General features: G+C 51.3%; 1 protein-coding gene and 1 pseudogene across 2 annotated transcripts in view; one reads left to right on the top strand and one right to left on the bottom strand.

The window, feature by feature from the left end:
* Window positions 1-14,816, bottom strand: part of LOC118588706 — a 34,537-nt pseudogene extending 19,721 nt beyond the window's left edge.
* The window catches only part of Doc2b (double C2 domain beta), a 35,108-nt gene continuing 28,723 nt past the window's right edge, over window positions 14,555-20,939 (top strand). The window contains exon 1 of one of the 2 annotated variants that reach the window (XM_036196109.1): window positions 14,555-15,181. In XM_036196109.1, the coding sequence (XP_036052002.1) occupies window positions 14,815-15,181 (367 nt within the window). In that variant the 5' untranslated portion in view covers window positions 14,555-14,814. The remainder of the gene's footprint in view (window positions 15,182-20,939) is intronic. The other variant, XM_036196108.1, reaches the window with a different exon arrangement.

The following is a 20,939-nucleotide window of genomic DNA, read 5'->3' as shown; positions in this document are numbered from 1 at the left end:
CCTGTCACTGTCTCCAAAACGCACTTTTTCCAGGTTGTCGTAAGGAGTAACTGAGGTAGCATAATGTCCCCCAGAGAATGGGTTGGCACCGACCAGGGGCTTCCTGAGAGAAAGGGATCAAGATCTGTCCCAAAGCACTTGAAGCAAAAGGGAGAAAATGCAATGCATCTGGCTGCCTTAGGAGAAAGAGAGATGTTCTAAAACTGGATTGTGCTGACGGGCGCACAGCTCTGTACATTTACCCAAAATCGTCCAGTTGTATACTTGGTTTACGGTGCATAAATTATACCTCAGTAGGGCAGCTTTTAAAAGACCACTTAGACCCAGGAGAAAACACAATGTGCAGGGTAATAGGTACAGGATTGCTGTCATTTACGCAAAGTTCTAAACTATGCAAAACAAATTTATGTGTTAAAAATACGCACGTCCGCCTGGCATGGTCTATGTGAGTTCCATTATTGGGTCTGCCTCCTGGGGTAAAGCTGGAACACAAGAAGGGAAGTTTATATCTGTGATATTCTATTGTATTTATTTATTTAACTTTGGTTTTTTGAGACAGGGTTTCTCTGACTAACAGCCCTGGCTGTCCTAGAACTCACTCTGTAAACCAGGCTGGCCTCAGACTCACAAAGATCTGCCAGCCTCTGCCTCCCAAGTACTGGAATTAAAGGCATGTGCCACCACCGCCCTGCATATTTATTTATTTTAAACCAAACATTCACTTCAACTTTTTAATTCTCTGCCCCCCACCTCTGTGTGTGTATGTGTGTGTATCTATACAATTGTTTGGGTGGGTGCCTATACAGGCCAGAAGAGGGCATCAGATTCCCTGAAGCTGGAGTTACAGGTAACTGGGAGTCACCCAAACTGAACATGGGGCCTCTGGGAGAACAACAGCTGTTCCTCTCCATCTCCCTGTATTTATATTTTTAAATGGGCAGGAGAAGGGCTGGAGGAATGACTCAGCCATTAAGAGTATGTATTGCTCTTGTAGAGGACCTGAGTTTGGTTCCCAGCACCCACATCACAACTGTCTGTCACTCACTGCAGCTCCAGGAGATCCAATGCCTCCCTGACCTCCAAGGGCACCTACACCCTCTGCACATATCCACGCACATACACATAGTTAAAAATAAAATAAAGCCTGGCAGTGGTGGCTCACACCTTTAATCCCAGCACTCGGGAGGCAGAGCCAGACGGATCTCTGTGAGTTTGAGGCCAGCCTGGGCTACCAAGTGAGTTCCAGGAAAGGCGCAAAGCTACACAGAGAAACCCTGCCTCGAAAAACCAACCAACCAACCAAACAAATAAATAAATAAATAAAAAATAATCTAACTTTAAACAAAGACCAGGGGTGCTAGGCAGAGGCATCACATAGATCAGAGTGTAATGTAAGGGACCATTTGAAGGAGGAACCCGGGGTCTTATCTCATGCCTGGGAAGGTCATGACACTGACGTGTACCATGCTCTTCTACACATCTGAACTTTACATGATTCTGAATGCTATACAGCCTCAAAATGTTAGCTTCAGCCAGGGATGGAATCCGGGGCCTTTCATATGCTAGCACACATTGCCATCGAGCTAGACCCTCAGCTCCGCAGTTACCATTTTTTATGTTTAAAAAAATCTCTCTAAAAAAGATGAAAATACTGATTTTGGTGGGTAGGTTTTCGAGTTTATTATGTTAGTCTATGTACTCTCAAATATCAAAATTCAAAATACATCAAACAAAATAATTGCCTTCTGAGAGGGGATGAAGGTTCCAGATGGAATCCGACACCTTTGGGAGATTTATGTGTTTTTAAATGTTTATTGTGAAGTAAATGTCTGTTGAAAAGGGAAGGTAATTGGCAAGGAGCCCTGGTTAGGCCCTCCCTCCTCCACCACTGTGGTCCTGGGGCTACCCTGGCTCTCTCCAGTGCCCAGGGACAGCCCGCCCACCAGGCTCCCAGATGATGGGGAGTACCAGGCAGATGCTGCAGCAGGGCCTCAGACAGCCTCCCTGATTTCCCAGGCTCTCCACGTCTCGCCTGACGGATGACCCTCCACTCTGCCTCCTCCTTCCTCTGAATGCTGCTGTCTCCAAGGCCATCCGCTGGAGTGGGAGCGAGCTGGTACAAACAGAGAGGAAGGGCTAGCCCAAGGCTAGTGGGCCTCTGCAGGCCCACCTCCCAAATGCCCTGCCTGTAATCCTGTAGCCTGGACCAGCTGCCTCCTATCACTGTGAGTGGAGTGCCCATAAACTGGGAGACAGCCAGCGCCAGGGCCCTGTCCCTGAGGAGCCTGCAGACACTGAGCAATAAACAGGAGGGGATGTAGCAGCTTCCTATGGCTGTCTCTGGCATCTGGAGGAGCTGGCCTTGAGCTAAGACAAAATGAGAATAGGCCACCTTGACGGGAGGATGTCCCAAGGGTGGGGAATTTGATGGTACAAAGGCCCTGAGCCAGGCCTGGGCTTCAGTTCATGGACTTAGCCAGGCATGAGATGGGGGTTAGGAAAAAATAGAGAGAAGTAGATTCTTTCTAAGAACTAAGTGTTCTCTGGTTCTGTCAGAAGTGACTACTAGAACCAGGGTGCCAAGGAAACAACCCCCAAAAGACCCCCCTGTGGCCTCACTGGGGTGGACTTCAAGCCCTGAGCCAGACAGAGCCAGAAGCGGTGCTGCTCAAGGGCCCGGTGGCCACTAATGGGGCAGTCAGAGAAGAGGCTGAAATGAAGGATCATGAGACCTAGGTCTGCAGCTGCATGCTGGCCATCCAAAGAATCCAGGTGGTGCCTAGGGGACCGTCGGGGACATCAGTGGCAGCTGGGGTGCAGCATCAGAATGAAACCCCCAAGGGAAGTGGGGGATAGCACTACTGAGGATGGTATAGGCTGGGTTGGATGAAAGGGAAAGATGGTGGGCCCGGTTCCTCTCGGATCTGTATACAGAGGAGCAGGACCTGAAGGGAGCGCAGGCCTGAGAGCATCATGGGATCCCAGCCTTGCCATGAACAGCCCCTAGGAACCTAGGTGGAGAGCTGGAATCGCTACTCTATGGGAGGACTCTGAGAAACACAGTGTGGCCGGCATCCTGGTCCCTGACCTCCATCCTAGCTGCCAGTGAGACACCCTGTCTCAAAGACCACAGATCAAGGGACTGCCATGTTAAAATATCATGTATATGTTTGTTTGTTTTTTATTGGGTTGGTGTGTGTGTGTGTGTGTGTGTGTGTGTGTGTGTGTGTGTGTGTGTGCCTGTACGTGTGCGTATGTTTTAAAACAGGTATAACATAATCTGTAGCTTACACCTGCAAACCCAGCATTTAGGAAACTAAGTGAGGCAGGGGAATTTCAGATTTGAGGTCAGCCCAAGCTTCATAGCAAGACCCGGCCATAGGTAAATAAATGGTATAATACAGAATATACCCTTGTAACTACTTTTTAGCTTAAGGACAATTTTATTTGTCTGTCTGTCTGTCTGTTGGTTTATGTGTATTACGTTTGCCCACATGAGCCTGTGTACCACATGTATGCAGGAGCCCAAGGGGCTGGAAAAAGGCATCAGAACCCCTGAAGCTTGAGTTAAGAATTTGAAAGAAGTCAGGCGGTAGTGGCGCACGCCTTTAATCCCAGCACTTGGGAGGCAGAGGCAGGCGGATCTCTGTGAGTTCGAGGCCAGCCTGGTCTACAGAGCTAGTCCAGGACAGGCTCCAGAACTACACAGAGAAACCCTGTCTCGAAAAACAAAACAAAAAACAACAACAACAACAAAAAAGAATTTGAAAGAAAGCAGGCAGGCAAGCCTTTTGAGCTAGGCGTGGAGATGAGGGAGCGACGTGAGGCAGAAGTGGGGGTAGCTCCTAAGGAAGAGGGGAAGGCCCGAAGTGCCAGGGAAAGCATGCTCACGCTTTGGCCAGTAGCCGAGAGAGGAAGAAGAACAAGACTTTTCTGAAAATTGACCAACCCAAAAGAGCTGCGTGGCTTATGGCAGCCATTTTTACGGGAGCAGCTCAGTGTCCCAGTGCTGTCCGACCATCAGCACTGTCCACTTCTAGAACTTTCCAGAAGCTTGCATTCATCAAACAACTCTTGGAAAACTATTCCTGGCTCTCTTTGGATTTGTTTATTTTTGTTAATAAGATAATGCATGTGCTGGGCGGTGGTGGCGCACGCCTTGAATCCCAGCATTCAGGAGGCAGAAGCAGGCGGATGTCTGTGAGTTCAAGGCCAGCCTGGTCTACAGAGTGAAATCCAAGACAGGCTGTAAAGCTACACAGAGAGACCCTGCCTTGAAAAAAAAAAAAGAAAAGAGGGCTGGAGAGATGGTTCAGTGGTTAAGAGCACTGACTGTTCTTCCAGAGGTCCTGAGTTCAATTCCCAGCAACCACATGGTGGCTCACAACCATCTGTATTGAGATCTGGTGCCCTCTTCTGGGATGCAGACATAACACTGTATACATAATACATCTTAAAAAAAGAAGGAGGAGGAGAGGAGAAGGAGGTCGTCTTTGGTCTTTGCCGGGCGTTGGTGGTGCACGCCTTTAATCCCAGCACTTGGGAGGCAGAGCCAGGCGGATCTCTGTGAGTTCGAGGCCAGCCTGGTCTCCAAATCGAGTTCCAGAAAATGCGCAAAGCTACACAGAGAAACTCTGTCTCAAAAAACAAAACAACAACAACAACAACAACAAAATAGTGCATGCGCCACTAAATTAAAATGTTAATTTTTGTTGTTACTATTTTTAAGTTTTCTTAAAAAAACGTATTTATTATGTATACAGAAGAGGGTACCAGATCTCATTACAGATGGTTGTGAGCCACCATGTGGTTGTTGGGAATTGAACTCACGGCCTCTGAAAGAGCACTCGGTGCTCTTAACCTCTGAGCCATCTCTCCAGCCCTATTTTTGTTTTTTTAAGATTGTTTGTGTAAGCCTTTGTCCTGGAACTAGCTCTGTAGACCAAGCTGCCCTTGAACTCACAGAGATCCACTTGCCTCTGCCTTCTGAGTGCTGGGATTAAAGGCGTGCGCCACCACTGCCCAGCTAAATTTTTTAAAATAGTAAATTTAAAAATTTTTAAATCTAAGCAAGAAAAGGAACTTTAGTGCATCAAGATATCAATGCAGCTTCCACATCAGACCTACTGAACTCTCTTAAAAATGCTTTCTTCTATTTCTTTTTTTACTTACTTGTTGAAGGGACCCACTTGAATGGCAGCATGTATGTGGCGTTCAGAGGCTAGCCTATGTAAGTCAGTTCTCTCCTTCCACCATGTGGGGTCTGGGGATAGAAGTCAGGTCATCAGCCTTGCTTCCTCCTTTTAAAGGCTACATGTTCCATCCACACAGGTGAACCGTACTGTTTTAGTCCCATGCTGACTTTAACTTGCCACATTCATCTACTGATACCACACACCCACCATCAGCGGCAGCAGGAATGAACTAACACTAGTTAGAAAGACAAATCAAGCACACGTGAGACCCGTCAGCAGCTCTCAACCAGCTAAGATCTAGGATGCTGCAGGTGTATAGGAGGACCTGAAGAAAGTAGTAGGAAGTGAATTGCTGGCGGGATGGAAGTGATGGTAACCAATTTGGAGAGCAGTTTGGCAATATATCATCATGCTAAAGATGCACGAGCCTGAGCTGGCAAGATGGCTCAGTGGGTAGAAGTGTTTGCCAAGCAAGCTTGATGACCTGAGTTCAATTCCTGAAACCCTGACTCTGTGACAGGGAGAGAGAGGACAGGTGTAAACACGCTGTGTCCTCCTTGAAGATACCCAAAGCCATTTCCAACTATGTTCTACTGGTTATGTGCTCACGGGGAAGAGCAGCTGGAAACTCAGCCACAAAGTTCAGCTGACTGCCTCAGCTTCCCAAGCTGGTTTCTGCTGGATGCCATGTGGACCAGATGTGATGATGTCATCTCTGTCCACTGAAACTGATATTTTACTTGGATACCTCACCTGAGGAGTCATTCTGCCCTGCCGGGGGTTTTGGGAGGAACTCCAGATGGCCTTAATGGGCCATCCTCAGTTGGTCTCTGCTGAATGTTTTGAGTACTCAATGAAATGTTTTCCTAGCTACATACTATTCATTATTTAGTCTTTTACCTTGGCTTGCTATATACTTAGTGACTCACTCATTCAAAAACAAAAATATGGCTATTGTAGATTACTCTTCAAACTGTGCAATGTACCTGTAATGCCAGCACTCAGAGGCTGAGGCAGGAGGATCAGCAAGTTCTAGCAAGCATCCTGGCTGCTCTCTGCTCTGTGGTAAACACCATGACCAAAATCGACTTGAGGAGAAAAGACTGCTTCTGGCTTACATGTCCCAATCACTGCCCATCCCTGAGGGGAGCCAAGGCAACAACTCACAGGCGCTGAGGCAGAAGCCGTGGAGGGGTGCTGCTCACTGGCTTGCTCCTCATGGCTTGCTCAGTCTGCTTTCTTATACAACCCAGGAAGGACCACCTGCCTAGGAATAGCATCACCCACCGGGGCTGGGCCCTTCCACATCCAATCATCAATCACGACAATGTCCCCACTGACTTGCCTATAAAGCAATCTGATGAAGACAGTTTCTCAGCTGAGATTCCCTCTTCCCAAATATGTCTAGGTTTATGTCAAGTTGACAAAAACAGCCAGCAGAGCCAGCCTGAGATATATAAAACTTTTCCAAAAAAAAAAAAAAAAAAAAAAATGAGCCGAGAAGATAACTCAGTCAGCACAAAACAATTTGAATTTGATCCAGCATCCACATAAAAAGCTGGGTGTAGTGCTAGGCAGTTATAATGCTGGTGATGGAGAGGTAGAGACAGGCAGGTCCCTGGGGCTCACCGGCCAACCAGCCTAGCCTAATTGGCAAGCCTTAGGTCCCAGGGAGAGAACCTGTCTCAAAGAAAACAAGGTGGATGATTCCTGCAGAATAGCACCTAAGGTTCATCTCTTGCCTTCACATGCACACCCACATACATACATGCACACACATACATACATGCACATACATACATACATGCACACACATACATACATGCACACACATATATGCACACACCAAAATTGTTGAATGAGGACATGTACAGTATGATAGCACTTATATGAAGTTTTGAACCATACAAATAATACCAGATATTATTTATTTACATAACAAATATACAAAATAATTGTGTGGAGGGATAGAATCAAATTTGAGACAGTCCTTGCCTTGGAAGAAAGCAATGTGATGGAGGAGAACTAGTATACCCAGATTTCAAATACCTTTGTAATTTTTTTTTTTTGAGACAGGGTTTCTCTGTGCAACAGTCCTGAGGACCCAGGTTCAATTTTAAGTACCTACACGGCAGCTCACAGCTGTCTGTAACTCCAGTTCCAGGGTACCCAACATCCTCATGCAGGAAAAACACCAATTAAAACAAAAACAAAGAACAAAAAACAAACAAACAACAAAAAAAAGAGCACTGGCCTGATGGCTTATAGTTATTTGTAACTCCCATTTTAGGGGATCCAAGGCCCTCCACAGATACCAGGTGAATACACACATGCGGGCAGAGCACCTGTCTACATGAAATAATTTTTTTTTTTTTTTTTTTGAGACAGGGTTCTCTGTGTAGCCCTGACTGTCCTGGAACTCACTTTGTAGACCAGGCTGGCCTCAAACTCACAGAGATCCATCTGCCTCTGCCTCCCAAGTGCTGGGATTAAGGGCATGTGCCACCACCACCCAGCCACATTTGTAATTTTTTTTTTAAAGTATGAAAATATAGACAAGAATGTTGATCATTTAGTCACTACAGTGGGTTGCTGTGGGTCACCCTCTGGCCCTGGGCTCCCAGCCACCACCACCTTCCATTTTAACCTAAGTATGTGTTTCAGTAGCATTAACCAAGTTCAAAGGGTTATGCCACTGCCCTTGTTACTCCTGACACTTTTCTTCATCCCATTCAAGCTCTGAACCAGTCAACAATAACTCCCCATTCTCTCTATTCTTAACGTTTTGTTGTTGGTTTTGTTTTGTTTTGTTTTGAGACAGGTTCTCATGTAGCCCAGGCTGGCCTCCAACTGGACATGTAGCCAAAGATGGCTTTGGACTTCTGGATCCTCCTGCCCCACATCCCTAGTTCTGGGATTACTAGCATGAGCCACCACCACACCCAGGACAGTTGCAGTTGTTGAAGACAGGGTCTTTCTGAGGGTGGTGGTGGCACATGCCTTTAATCCCAGCACTCAGGAAGCAGAGGCAGGCAGATCTCTGAGATCAAGGCCAGTCTGGGCTCCAGAGTGAGTTCCAGGACAGCCAACGCTAAAGGCTACACAGAGAAACCTTATCTCAAGGGGAAAAAAAAAGACAGAGTCTTTCTGTGTTTCCCAGGCTGGCCTTGAACTCCTGGACTAAAGCAATTCTCCAGTCTCAGCCTCCAGGGTACCTGAGACAATAGAGATGTACCACCACACGAGGCTCCTGTGTTTAGTGTTCCAGGGAACTGGAATGGTTTACTTTAAAGGTGGCTGATGGGTGCAGACATTCTTTACTTTATATTCCAGGCATTTTTGTATGAGAAAACATCTTCTAAATTTAAGAAGTGAAGCAAACTATAATTGAAAGTTACTGCTTGCATTGTTAATATTTTTGAATTGCATCATTAATCCAAAGCCATTTGCCTTGGGTTTCAAAATTATTAGTTTGTGTTTCTTCTTCCCCGTCCCCCACCGGGTGCTGGAGAATCAAACCCAATGCCTCACACATTCTAGGCAAGCACCCTATCAAAGAGTCACGCCCTCAGGCCCTTGCGCCTGCCGTTCTAGCCCACTTACAACACTGCGATGTTCAATCCCATGCTGAAGACGCCTTGAACCAAAGCTTTGAACTCTAGAAACCTCTCACCTGGAAGTGATGTGCTGTCCCAACCTAAGCCTGAGGCCACACCTTCCTAAGCCCCATGGGTCATTTCTGGGGGTTCCTAAGGACATAACACTGTGCCTTATATGACATCTGGTCTCCTGTAGAGATGGTCTGACTTCGGGCTGTCTCTCCTGGCAGGTGAACCTGCCTCTGTCCAGGCTGGCAGACTAGATCCTGACCAGCACAGAGGGGCAGAGTCCAGCCCTGGCTGGGATAGAGGGAGAGGCCTAGTCCTTCTCCATCTCCAATGTGTGGGGGCCAAATATCAGGAAATCTGGCTGTGAGTGCCAGGTCTGCCTTATGGAACATGGAGCCAGGCCCTCCATCTCCCCAGGCCTCCAGTTCTGGGGAACAAGTGAGGTGAGGGGCTCCATGACACATACTCTATGGGTGTCGCAGGGGAAAGGGAAGACAAGACCCCTCCTTGGGCCATTTAGCCCATTACCAAAGCTCCGAGCATTTGACATCTGCAAAACCTCATTAGGTAAGTGCTAACTCGTCCCCTCTGCTAGCCCTTGCACTCGGAAATGTACTGTGACGAGGGTGATGTGTTTATGAGAATGTACATGATAAATTATCAGAAAGCCACATTTTAACGTCACTTAGTACATCATTTGCCCTGCAGCAGACACCAGCTAACGGCAAACGCTGAAGCTGACTGGCTGGGGCCAGCACTCAGGCCACAGTGTGTGTGCAAGAAGGTACAAAGGAGGCAGATGCCCCCGAGAGTGCCTGGCTCCCAGTCTTCCTGATTTACCCTCCCTCCTCCAGAATCTAAAGAAAAAACGGGGGCTTCCTTTCATAGCCAGCCCCCTGCAGCACAGGACTGTTGCAGAGGAGGCGCTAGGTAAACATTGGTTGAAATGTGGAATCATGAATAAATGGACAGACAAGAACCCCTGGAAGGCACCTCTCTGCCAACCAGCAACAGTGTCTAGAGTTGCTTCGCCAGTCTCTCCTTTGGGTTAAAAATCCCCATTAATACAATGAAGTCCATCAGCACAGCCTGGCAAGGGTTCCTTCAATCAAAGAAGGAAGAACAAGCTGGGGGGAGGGCGGGACGGGGGAGCCCGGAACCAGCAATGACCTTTTCTCCAGATACAAGTATACTCGCTAGGGACACCAACCAGGGACATCCAGCCAACTGCTGAGTAGAGGCCATGTCCACAAAAATGCATGTCACCTGGCTGGACGGTGATGGCTCACATCTTTAATCTCAGCATTTGGGAGGCAGAGGCAGGAGGATCTCTGGGAGTACAAGGCTAGCCTGGTCTACAGAGCAAGTTCCAGGGCAGCCAGGGCTACACAGTGAAACCCTGTCTCGAAAAACAAAAACAAAAGGCATGTCACCTGTAATCCCAGCACTAGAGAGGGAAAGGATCAGAAGTCCAAAGCCAGCCTCAACTACATAGTGAGTTCCAGGTTCTCCTGGGCTACATGAGACCCTGTCTCAAAAAAAAAAGGGGGGGGTGAGGGAGAGACAAAGAAATGTATGTCACCTACGAAAGGGAAAGGCATTCACTGTTCATTCTGGACCAAGGAGGTCAAATCAAACTCCTTACTCTGACTTTGCCAAATTCTTCTAGAAATGCCCCTCCAGATACCACATCCCATAACTCCTATCAAGCACTTACTTCCTCAGATGAGAACTGCTAAATACGAGGTGCTGTCAATGGTATGTGTGACACGTGTGAACTGTGGGGGAGGGGCCACCTGCAGTGTGAGCATCACAGTATCAAACCATTAGCACCTCCTAACCCAGCAATTCACAGCCTTTGCTGTGCACAAAAATCATCTCAAGGTGCCTGTTTAGACACATCTGGCACTGCACACACCTATTCTGGGTCAGTGAGGGTGAGGCGGGACCCTGGAATCTGCATTATTCATAGACATCAAGGTGGGACAGCCCAGACATCCTTCGTGGAGTCTATTTGTCTATTTTATTTGTAGAGGACCTTGGAGAGAGTCTGTGAGGGGAGCAGACTGTACTCATTGAAGCTTGCAGGGGGCGGGGGGGGGGGGGGGGGGGGGAGACAGTTCTGCCGTGGAGCTGCCCACCCCAGCAACATGATTGATTAGGCTTAGATCTATCCAGCTGCTTAGAGATCCCCACCCCCTGCCAGCTGGTACTCTGTACTGGCAAGAACATTCATTTCTCAACAGGTTTCCTGTCTGTGTCCTCACCTGGTCCTGGCAACAGACAGAGCAGCTAACTGCATTAACCCAATAGAGAAACTGAGGCACATGGCATTAGGAGGAAGTCTGCACCGGGAAGACACATCAAGAGAGCCTACTACCAGGCAGATAGTGTGCTAGGCATCCTCTGTCCAGATTCCCTTTCATCCTGGGACTGCAGCAACTCACACAAAGTCAGACACAGGGGAGGAAGACCAGGACACAAGTCTGTCTCAGCCTAAGCCGTGGTCTTTCCAGAAACTGGACCTCTCTCCAGAGGACACCACCTCAACACTTACCCCTTGGTGGGTCCCATCCCATGTCAGCAGAGCTCACTGGTGCTCAAATTCAGACTCAGAATGGGCCTCCATTCTGCCTGCTGTCAGAGTCTAGTCCCCACACTACCTTTCTTCAGTGGTTATCTTAGGCTTCCCTGGCTTGATGCTTTGTAAGCTAGGACCCCTTTCTAGACTTTTCCCAAGAGCTAGCTTCTACTAGGTCAAGAACTGGGAGCTACTTACTCTCCTGCTTGCCTAGAAAGCCACTTCCTCAAAAGATCAAGAAGCCAGAAGGAAGGGCTGGAGAGATGGCTCAGAGGTTAAGAGCACTGACTGCTCTTCTAGAGGTCCTGAGTTCAATTCCTAGCACCCACATGGTGGCTCATAACCATCTGTGATGAAATCTGGTGCCCTCTTCTGGTGTGCAGACTTACATGCAGTCAGAACTGTGTACATAATAATTAAATAAATCTTTAAAAAAAAAAAAAAACAAAAAAAAAAACAGGAGGACTGATCAGCCCCTCCTCCATCCCAATCTCCCCACAAGCCCACAGGTCAGACTTTGACTTAGCCAGCACACAGGGTATACCCAGTGCCCAGTCCCACTTGCCCGCCTGAAGCCTCCCTTCCCCTGCCTGCGGGATGATGCTCCCCTTCCTTATTCCTCGCTGAAGTAACTGTGGAGACTGTTCTGCAGCTGTATCCTGGTACCCTTGTGAGCACACAACCATTTCACGAGGCAGGCACCTCTTGCCTCTTCTGCATAGGGAAAGTCACAGTGTGCCCCTGTAAAGGACTAAGCCCCTTTGGTCCTTCAAGAATGACAGCCCTGCTAAGACCAGGTGCCTCTCAAGAAGGCTGAGCAGGCTCTCCCACCACCCAGACTACCAGGCCAGTTCACTGCCCTGTCATCCCTGACACTCGGTCCCCATGCCCCCACGCCCATCCCCACTCCATCTGGCTGTCCCCACCCAAGAAGCCTCGTGAGGATCCTGGAGTGCAAGGCTTCACCTGTGCAGCCAGCTCCACTCTGAGCCATTCCAGCTCTGCAGGGGTGAGGAAGGAGAGGGAGGGGAAGGGAGAATAGAAACATTTTTTTTAAAAAGGGGGGGGGGCTGTATTGTTTGACAAGGTGTCTTGCTGTATTGCCCTGCTGGTCTAGAACTCACTGTGTAGACTAGGCTGCCCTCAAACATGTGGCAATCCTCCTGCCTTTGTTTGCTGAGTGCTGAAATTAAAGATCTTTGCCACCATACCCAGCCCTCAGTTAGGTCTTAATTGCAGCTCTCAGCAACCAGCTGTCACCCTGGGCTGTTCTCTATGCCTGGACCTCAATTTCCTTAGCTGTAAAATGGGAACAAGAACCTCTGGCTCCATGCTGGACAGCAAAAGAATCAGTGAGCTGGTGACTGGGGCACATGGCAGAGTCGGACATGGTTTCCAAAGTAGGACATAGTCCCTCACGCACAACAGCCAGGCCCAGAGGAGTAGGCTATAATCCAGTCTCAAGAGGCTGCAGCAGAGGACCCGAAGTTGAAGGTAAAGCCTGGGCTAAGGTGAGTCCAAGACCAGCACAAGCATCTTAGTGAGACGTTGTCTCGAAATAAGAACTATAAAGAGGTACAAATTCAAGACCAGCCTCGGACAGAAAGGCCTACTGAGCAACTTATGGAAACCGTTTCTCAAAATAGAGCCCCCGAAGGCTGGGGGTGTAGCTCAGTGGTAGAGTGTGCCTAGCATGTGTGAGACCCTAGGTTCAATTCACAGGACCACAAAGAAAAACAGGAAAATGATAAAAGGGGGAAGAAAGCATGTAATTCTCCATCACTTCTTACCAGTGAGTCTGGTCTCTCAAAGGGAGGAGAAAAGAATTAGTCCCATTTCACAGATGAGGAAACTGAGAGCACCAGAATGATACAACTGAGAACAATAGGGGAGGCCCTCTCCTCTCCTATCTCCAGTCCTCACTTTGCATAAGGCTGGAGGTTGACACCCTCATTCACACTCAATAGAACAGTGGTCCTCAACCTTCCTAATGCTGTGACCCTTTAGTACAGTTCTTCATGTTGTGGTGACCCCCCCAAACATACAATTATTTTCATTGCTTCTTCATAACTGTAATTTTGCTACTGTTATGAATTGTAATGTAAATATCTGCTGTCCAATGTGATGGGTTGTGACCCAGAGGTTGAGAACCACTGCAATAGCGTGATCTAGCCAAAAATGATAAGCCTCTCCCACACGTCAGTGAAAACCAGAGTAAACAGGATTCCTTCCACGCCACGCCAGGGCTCACTGGAGACGCACCTGTGCAAGCAGCAGCCTGTTCCCAGCACAGCTGTTCCCAGAAAGGCGGCAGGGATTTGTTTAGTTGCCTGGCCAGGGGAGGCACAAGTGTGGGGTTTACACCCAGACTCAGTCTCTACCCTTACCTGCTTCCCACTCCCAGTGCTGATCCAAGTCCTCACCCAACCTGTTCTTGTGGGTCTTTCAAGTCACTCAGAGGCTGAATGAGGAGCCCGGTCCAGGTCACAGGTTGTGAGCAACCTGAAGGGAAGTAAGCAGACTGTGCCAGCAGTGACCTGGGACAGCCTAGGGTGCACATGTCATGCTAGGATGTAAACAGCCTGTTCCTGTTTTCCTGGGAGAGTAATCCTGTGGCCTGCCCACCTCTCTGCACCGGAGGGGAATTTGAAGAGTTCATGTCCACATGCCCAAATGGCTTCTATGGCTGCGGGTTCTGTTAGTTGAGCACAGCACGGAAGACTGTGTCCTGGGCATCCTTGAGAACATGTGTTTCTTGGGTGTATGTGCCTGCTGGGGAGGTGCACTGTGCCACGGCATCTGCCACCACTGCATGTGTCTGTAGCCTGCAGCCCCAATGGGTGACCGTTTCCACTGAGTGTCTCTACGCACGTTTGTGTGTGTTTGCAGTGCCCCACACACCTGCGCCATGTCCTGCAAGAGTGAATGCAGCCCCTCATGGGCTGGCACACAGGAGAATGAGTGGCACGCGGGTCCCGGCTTGCGAGTGTAAGCGAGGGAAGGCTCCGAGTGGCCCTGCGCGTCTCCCGCGCGTGTGTATGTGTGTGTGTGCGCGCGTGTGCGTGTGTGTGTGTGTGTGTGTGTGCGCGTGTGCGCGTGCACCGTGTGAGCGCGAGTGAGTGGTTGCTCTCCTGGCTCGCTCGCTCCCTCGCTCTCTCGGCGCCCGCCAGCCCGCCCGCCCGCGCGCGCAGCCCGCACACTCACCGCTTGGTTGCTGCCGGGTGACGCGGGCTGGGCCCGCCCCCTGCTGCCGGCCCCACACTCACTCGCACCAGCCGCCGCCAAGCAGGCAGCAACCGCGTCAGGGCCGTCCGGGGGGCCACGCCGGCGATGCCCGCAGCCCCCGCCGCGCCCCGTGGGACCCGCTGAGTTGTCCCCGGGCCGGGGTCACACCGGACCGGGCCGGGCCGCGCGCGGCGGCGTTGCCTGCATGACCCTCCGGCGGCGCGGGGAGAAGGCGACCATCAGCATCCAGGAGCATATGGCCATCGACGTGTGCCCCGGGCCCATCCGGCCCATCAAACAGATCTCCGACTACTTCCCCCGCTTCCCGCGGGGCCTGCCCCCCACCGCCGCGCCCCGTGCCCCCGCGCCCCCGGACGCCCCCGCGCGCTCGCCTGCAGCCAGCGCCGGCCCCCGCAGCCCCTCCGACGGCGGCCGCGACGACGACGAGGATGTGGACCAGCTCTTCGGAGCTTACGGTGCCAGCCCGAGCCCCGGCCCCAGCCCCGCGAGGCCGCCCGCCAAGCCCCCCGAGGAGGAGCCGGACGCCGACGGCTATGAGTCGGACGACTGCAGTAAGTTTCCCAGTCGCCCGCCGCTCGCCCCTTCCCCGCGCCCGAGACCCCTTAGGGCATGCGCCGCTGCCGCACGGCACACCCGCACTCGAGAGCTGGGAAGTTTGGGGGCGTCCTCTGGGAGCACCCCGTTTCCGGGCCTCCGCTCCCCTGAGCGCGCCCCGCACCCCTTCTCGGCCCGCGCGCCAGGAGCTCCAGCGCGGGCGGCGGCTTTTGTTCCCGGGAAGGGCGGAGCTGCGCCCCGGGAAGACACCAGTTGCTGCGGGCCGCGCGGTGGCTCCGGGCCCCAGAGCCCTCTGCGGGCCGCCGGGAGAGGCTACCGGGCGAGCTGGGGACCCTGTGGCGGCTAGGGCGGGCCCTGTGGCCCGCACCGCGCAGCGGCTTTGCTGGTGCGCGCGGGCCGAGGAGCAGGACCGCGGGCTGCTTGTCCTTTGGAAAAACCTTGGCGGTTCCTCTTCCCGCGTCCCCGGACCCCACCGCCGCGCTGGCCCTGGCCGCAGACCTTCGCACACCTGTTACGCCGGCTTCCCCGGGGGCAGGAGGGTCCCCAGCCGCGCCCCTTCCTCCAGGACTCACCCCCAGGGAGACAGCGGACACCAGGGTCTCCCCAGCCAGGCCAGGAGCACTCCTGGCGTGTTGTGTGGTCCCTGAGGGGTACCTGGCCCGGCCCACCAGGGACCATCCCGGAAGCCTTGGAAGGAAGAGGTCACAGCAGGAGTCCATTGGGTTTACTGGGGGATGGGGGTGGGGGTGGCTTCATGGAAGGGCCCCAGCCCAGCTGTGACACCTAGCTGGTTCACTTAGACCCGAAGAGCCAGCCTCAAAATCTAGTCATGGGCGCTATGGGACTGTGGGGAGGGCGGGTCCCTCACCAGCTTCCCCAAGGCAAAAGCAGCCCCTCCTCTGTGGTGGTTTGTGCCTGGCCTGGGTGTTTCCCGGGGCCTCTGGGCTAGGGCCTGGCTTTTCCCCAGCATAACATGTGCCTCTCAAAGCTGAGGATAGGAGTTCACAGTGCCACCCTGGGAACAGATTCATTTCACTTCAGAGCCCATCAACAGAGGTGGATCAACCGGCTGGGAACAATGCCTTTTGTGTGTATTCTAGGCCTGGACCCTCTCCCAGAGGCCCTACCCCTAAGCATAGTGGCTGGGGAGCAGGCCTCATCCTCTGCTGTCCTGCAGACTGCGGGACAACTGGGTAGGCAGAATTTATTAAAGTCTGCAGAGCTGTGCCCTGGATTTACTCCCTTGCTCAGTTCCTGGCACCCTGTGCCAGGATCCAGGCTGACTGGCCTCTGGGGAGGTTCTAACTAGGACCGCAGTCTGAGCGCCCTGGGGGATCCAGAACCATCCTGGGAAGAAAGGATAGAAAACGGTTCCCATTTCCAGCCTTCTGCCTGCATCCAAGGGGAGTGAGCAGGTGGATGAAGCTTGTGCCGGAGCTGCAGGCCACACTCCAGGTGCCATAGAGGCCCAGGGGATGACATATGGCCAAGAGGAGAGAAACCTAGTCATTTTGGCTATCCTGAAACCCACCAGGAAGGATAAAACAGACCAGAAGCCCCATCTCCTGTCAGCCAGCTCCACAGTGTTTTCCCAATACTGTTTCAGCAGCTGGGAGTGGTGCAAAGGAGCCGTGCTGAGTCTCTGGGCTCAGCCACAGGTGTCCTAGCTGGGGACAGGCTCCCATGAGCTGGGTCCCAGATACAGCTTTCTCAGCTGAAACTGGGGGCTGGCCACACCCAGATGACTGTGACACGCTAACAAATGTGGAGAAGAGGCCTGGAGGTCGCAGTGCTGGGGAAGTGGGTCTGAGGCTGAGCCAGGAGGTTTGCAGCGCATCCGGCTAAGAGCGTGAGATGATATCATGGCTCTCACTGTTGAGGAAACACTGAGCAAGACCACTCTGTACCTGGTCTCCAAGGCTGTGCACCCTCTGAGCTCTGACAACCAGATCCCTTGGAATAAGCCTAAGTGATTCAAGCCAGATGGTTCATTATGGCTTTAGCCAGGGTTATGCTATTTGCTGCTCTAATTATTGGATTATCTGTTCGGACAAGCAGAAATGAGGACGGTTGCTCTGTTGTCCAAGCAAAGGATAAAAACAGCCTGTTTGCTTCTCCATGTTCTCCGCTTTAAAACCCCTCCTTTGCTGGACACCTCAACGTGTGCGAGCATGGGCACATGAATACACACACACACACACACACACACACACACACACACACACACACACACCTTTCGTTCCTTGCTAAGCTTAGAAGGCCAGTGAAGGAGTCTCAGCATCACCTGAGGCTTCTGCTCCCGAATGTCCCAAGCTACTTGCTCCCCATCTGCAGAGGGAACCCGGACCCCAAAGCTGCAGTGACTAAGAGGCTTTGGGTTGGAAGTACCATGAAATCAATTCAGAGTAGCTCAGCCCAGCAGGACAGCAAAGGTCCTGCTGCAGATACCAAGGTACACTGGAGCAGCCCTCCAGCATCCCTGGTGGACGAGGCTTCTGTCAGTCCTGCCATTCAGCCAGCTCTTTCCCTCTTGAGCTGAAAATCGGGACAGATTTCCTCTCCTCAAGGGCATGTGGGTGAGGAACATCAGATGTAAAATACAGTCCCAGTCATGCTCTCACTCTCCATCAGCTGAGCAGGACCCTCATGATGCAAGGTGGCTGCTGTGGGTCCAGGTATCACATACAACAATAAGGTCCTAGATTTGATTTTTAAAAAAAATTTTTTTTTCTACTCATGTCTAGGATCCAGAAAAATCTCTCCAAGAAGTTCTCAGGAGACCTGTCCTTTTGTCTCATTGGCTAGAATTGTATCACATGTCTGTATTCCCAAATGACTCACTCAGCTAGGTCAGGACGGGTGCCCACAGAGGTCTGGAGCAAGGGTGAAGTGGGGAACCATTGTTGGGTCTGCCCGGAAGGTTCTCCTGGGCATGGGCAGATTCCAGTTACTGATCTATGTGGCTTCTTCCTTCACCCAGAACTTCTATGGACCTCAGTCACATTCTGCCCAGACTTTCTTTCCCATTCAACAGTGCAATGCCAACTGTGTGTCAGGCACCGTACGGGGGCCGCGGAGAGCCAAGCACGGGCTGGACCACACACATGGTCTTAGACTGCTCACAGAAACCCAGCAAGAGGACCAGCAGGGAGGGAGGATAGGGAGGCAAACATCCGCAGAGGCCTCGGCTCTGAAGCTGGGTGGAAGGGGAAAGAAGGCTAGCAGAGTGAAAGGGGGTGGGGGGTGGGGGGCAGCAACAAAGGAACCAATGTGTCAGAAACACGGACAGGAAGAGTGATAAGGTCAAAGTGAGCGCATAGGAAGGCTTGAATGCCAAACCAGGGAGGTCAGATCTTGTCTTGGATGCGATGGATTGTTGAGCTGCTAGAAGTGAGGGGATAACGGAGGTGGCTGAAGTCTGAGCTCTGTCTGCGGGCTCTGTGAGTAACGCTGTATCTGTCACTCTTTTGGCGGCACCCTCGCCCACAGTGCCTACCTACCTTGTGCAGCGCCTCCGCTTCCTCACCTGTGACGTGCTTTCAAATCAGGCTTGAGAACTTGCTATGAGTTCCTGCCAATTAAAAAAAGCATATTTATTGTATTTTTAATAGATGTGTTTGTGTGATGTGAAGGGGTGCACGTGTGCCACAGCACACGTGTAGAGGTCAGAGGACAACTTTGTGGAGCCGGTTTTCTACATGGACGTGGGTCCCCGGGATTGAACTCAGGTCATCAATCAGGCTTGCAAAGCAAGGACTTTTACCCACTGAGCCATCTCATCAGCTACTTCAGAGGCTGACATTTTTCTTCCAAATACAAGACAAAAAGGACTGATTTCTGATTCCCAGGGGTGAATGGGTCAAGTGAGTTCAAGTGCAGACCAAGGTCATGGCCAGCTGCCTGTCTGCACAGGCCCTGCTGGGGGACACTCAGCCTTGGAGGAAGCAACAGGGGCCCGAGCTTGATTCTCTCTGATTTAGCCCCATTAAAGCGCTATAATTATCAGCAAGCCCGTGACAACTCTCAGAGGCCCATTAGTGACCAACCTTCATTATTTTTCCAAAGATGTAAACTTTCGTCAAGGCACGTGATCTGAGTGGCTCTGAGGGCAGGACCCTCGGGATCCTGGGACTCACAGAAAGGCACACTCTCTTGTCCTTCGAGCCCTGCTATGGCCTCCTCTGCCACTCTGCTCAGGCCCTTCAGATTAGCAGTGAGTCCCTGTCCCCGCCCCTGTCCCTGTCCCATTGCTGAGGCAAGAACCCAGGGCCCTGTTGGTGTGAGATAAGGGCTCTACTGCTGAGCCATTTTTTCCCCCTAGCTGCATCTTTGGGACTTCAGTTAAACAAAAAGTTTTCAGGAAGCCACTAGGCTTTTAAGACAGAATCAATCGCCAGCCTTGCTGGGCCACCCTCACTGGGCCACCTCCCCTCTCTGAGCCTCATTTCTACAAGTGAAAAGGGTGAATTTTGGGTCATGTGTTCCCTAAGACAGCTCCTCCACTCATGCAGTTTCTCAAATGGTGACCGAGCCTCTAATGACAAGGTAGAATTTCTTCAAGGACTTCAATGGCACTAGCTGTTCATCAGTCCTTTCCTTGACTGCACACTAGGCACACTGCTCTTTTTTTTTGGTGGTGGTGACAGGTGTTAGTGTCCCACGAGGCCCCTGACTTGTCTTCTGGCGTCGGGACACAGGCAGACATCACGGAGTGTGTGCAGTAACATGTGGCATCACACTAAATCCTTCCTGCTGGGAAGTGACTGGAGAGCCAAGCCATTTGAGTGGCTCCACCATGAGCACTGACCATCTGCTGCTTGCCGGCCCTCTAGGTGCCTGAGGCAGTGTCCTCGGGGTGAGGTCATCAGGGAGCAGGTAGCCTGAACTGGACAGCATGCAAACTGACTGTCATCTGAAGCCACCAGCTCTGCAGAATGATATTACTGGGTGGCTGCAGTAAAGGCAATGGTGCTTTGCAGCATCCTCACCCTCGGCATCTTCTCCTGCAACATCTTCATCCACAGTATTCTCATCTGCAGCATCCTCACCCTCAAGACACTCACCAGCAACTTCCTCACCCTCAACATCTTCACCCTTGGTGTCTTCACTTACAAAATCTTTTCCACGGCATCCTTACCCTCAGCATCCTCAGTTACGGTATCCTTATCTGTAGCATTCTCACCTACAACATCTTCACTTGCTCACCTGTTGGAAGGGAGAGAGGATGCTGCAGTGTGGTCTTCACTAATGCATGCATGCATTTTCCACTAGGGAAAGGTACTTGCAGCTCACTCCCAACCTAGAAACTCTTAGTCTGAACACAATTCTGTTATTACCTGGTTTATGAAAGAAAGAGCTGTTTGTGCTACCAGAGGCAGGAGTAAAGGGAAGAGGCAGGAAAGTGAGGTACCACCTAGGACCCCCAGTGGAGCAATCACCTCACACCCCTCTATGTGGCTGTGACTGTGACCCACAGCAGAATCATTGTAGTCAATACAATGACTCGGCTTATGCAGAGGAGCGTAAGTGACCGCTTTCTATACCATGTTCCCAAAGGCAGGGAGAAGGTGATCCAGTTTAGGGCAGACCCTTCCAGAAAGTCCTTAGAGGGGCAAACTCAGAGCATCATCAGAGTATGGCTGCTGTTCCTGTAACAACCTGACAAGCCCCATGTGCCACGAGGTGATTATAGTTGTCTCCAGGTTGCGGATGAGGAAACTGTCTGCAGTCACACAGCAAGGATAGGCAGAGCTA

The sequence above is a fragment of the Onychomys torridus genome, chromosome 8 (assembly GCF_903995425.1).
Source record: "Onychomys torridus chromosome 8, mOncTor1.1, whole genome shotgun sequence".
In the NCBI taxonomy this organism is placed as follows: Eukaryota; Metazoa; Chordata; class Mammalia; order Rodentia; family Cricetidae; genus Onychomys; species Onychomys torridus.
This window is presented reverse-complemented; position numbering and strand designations above follow the sequence as displayed.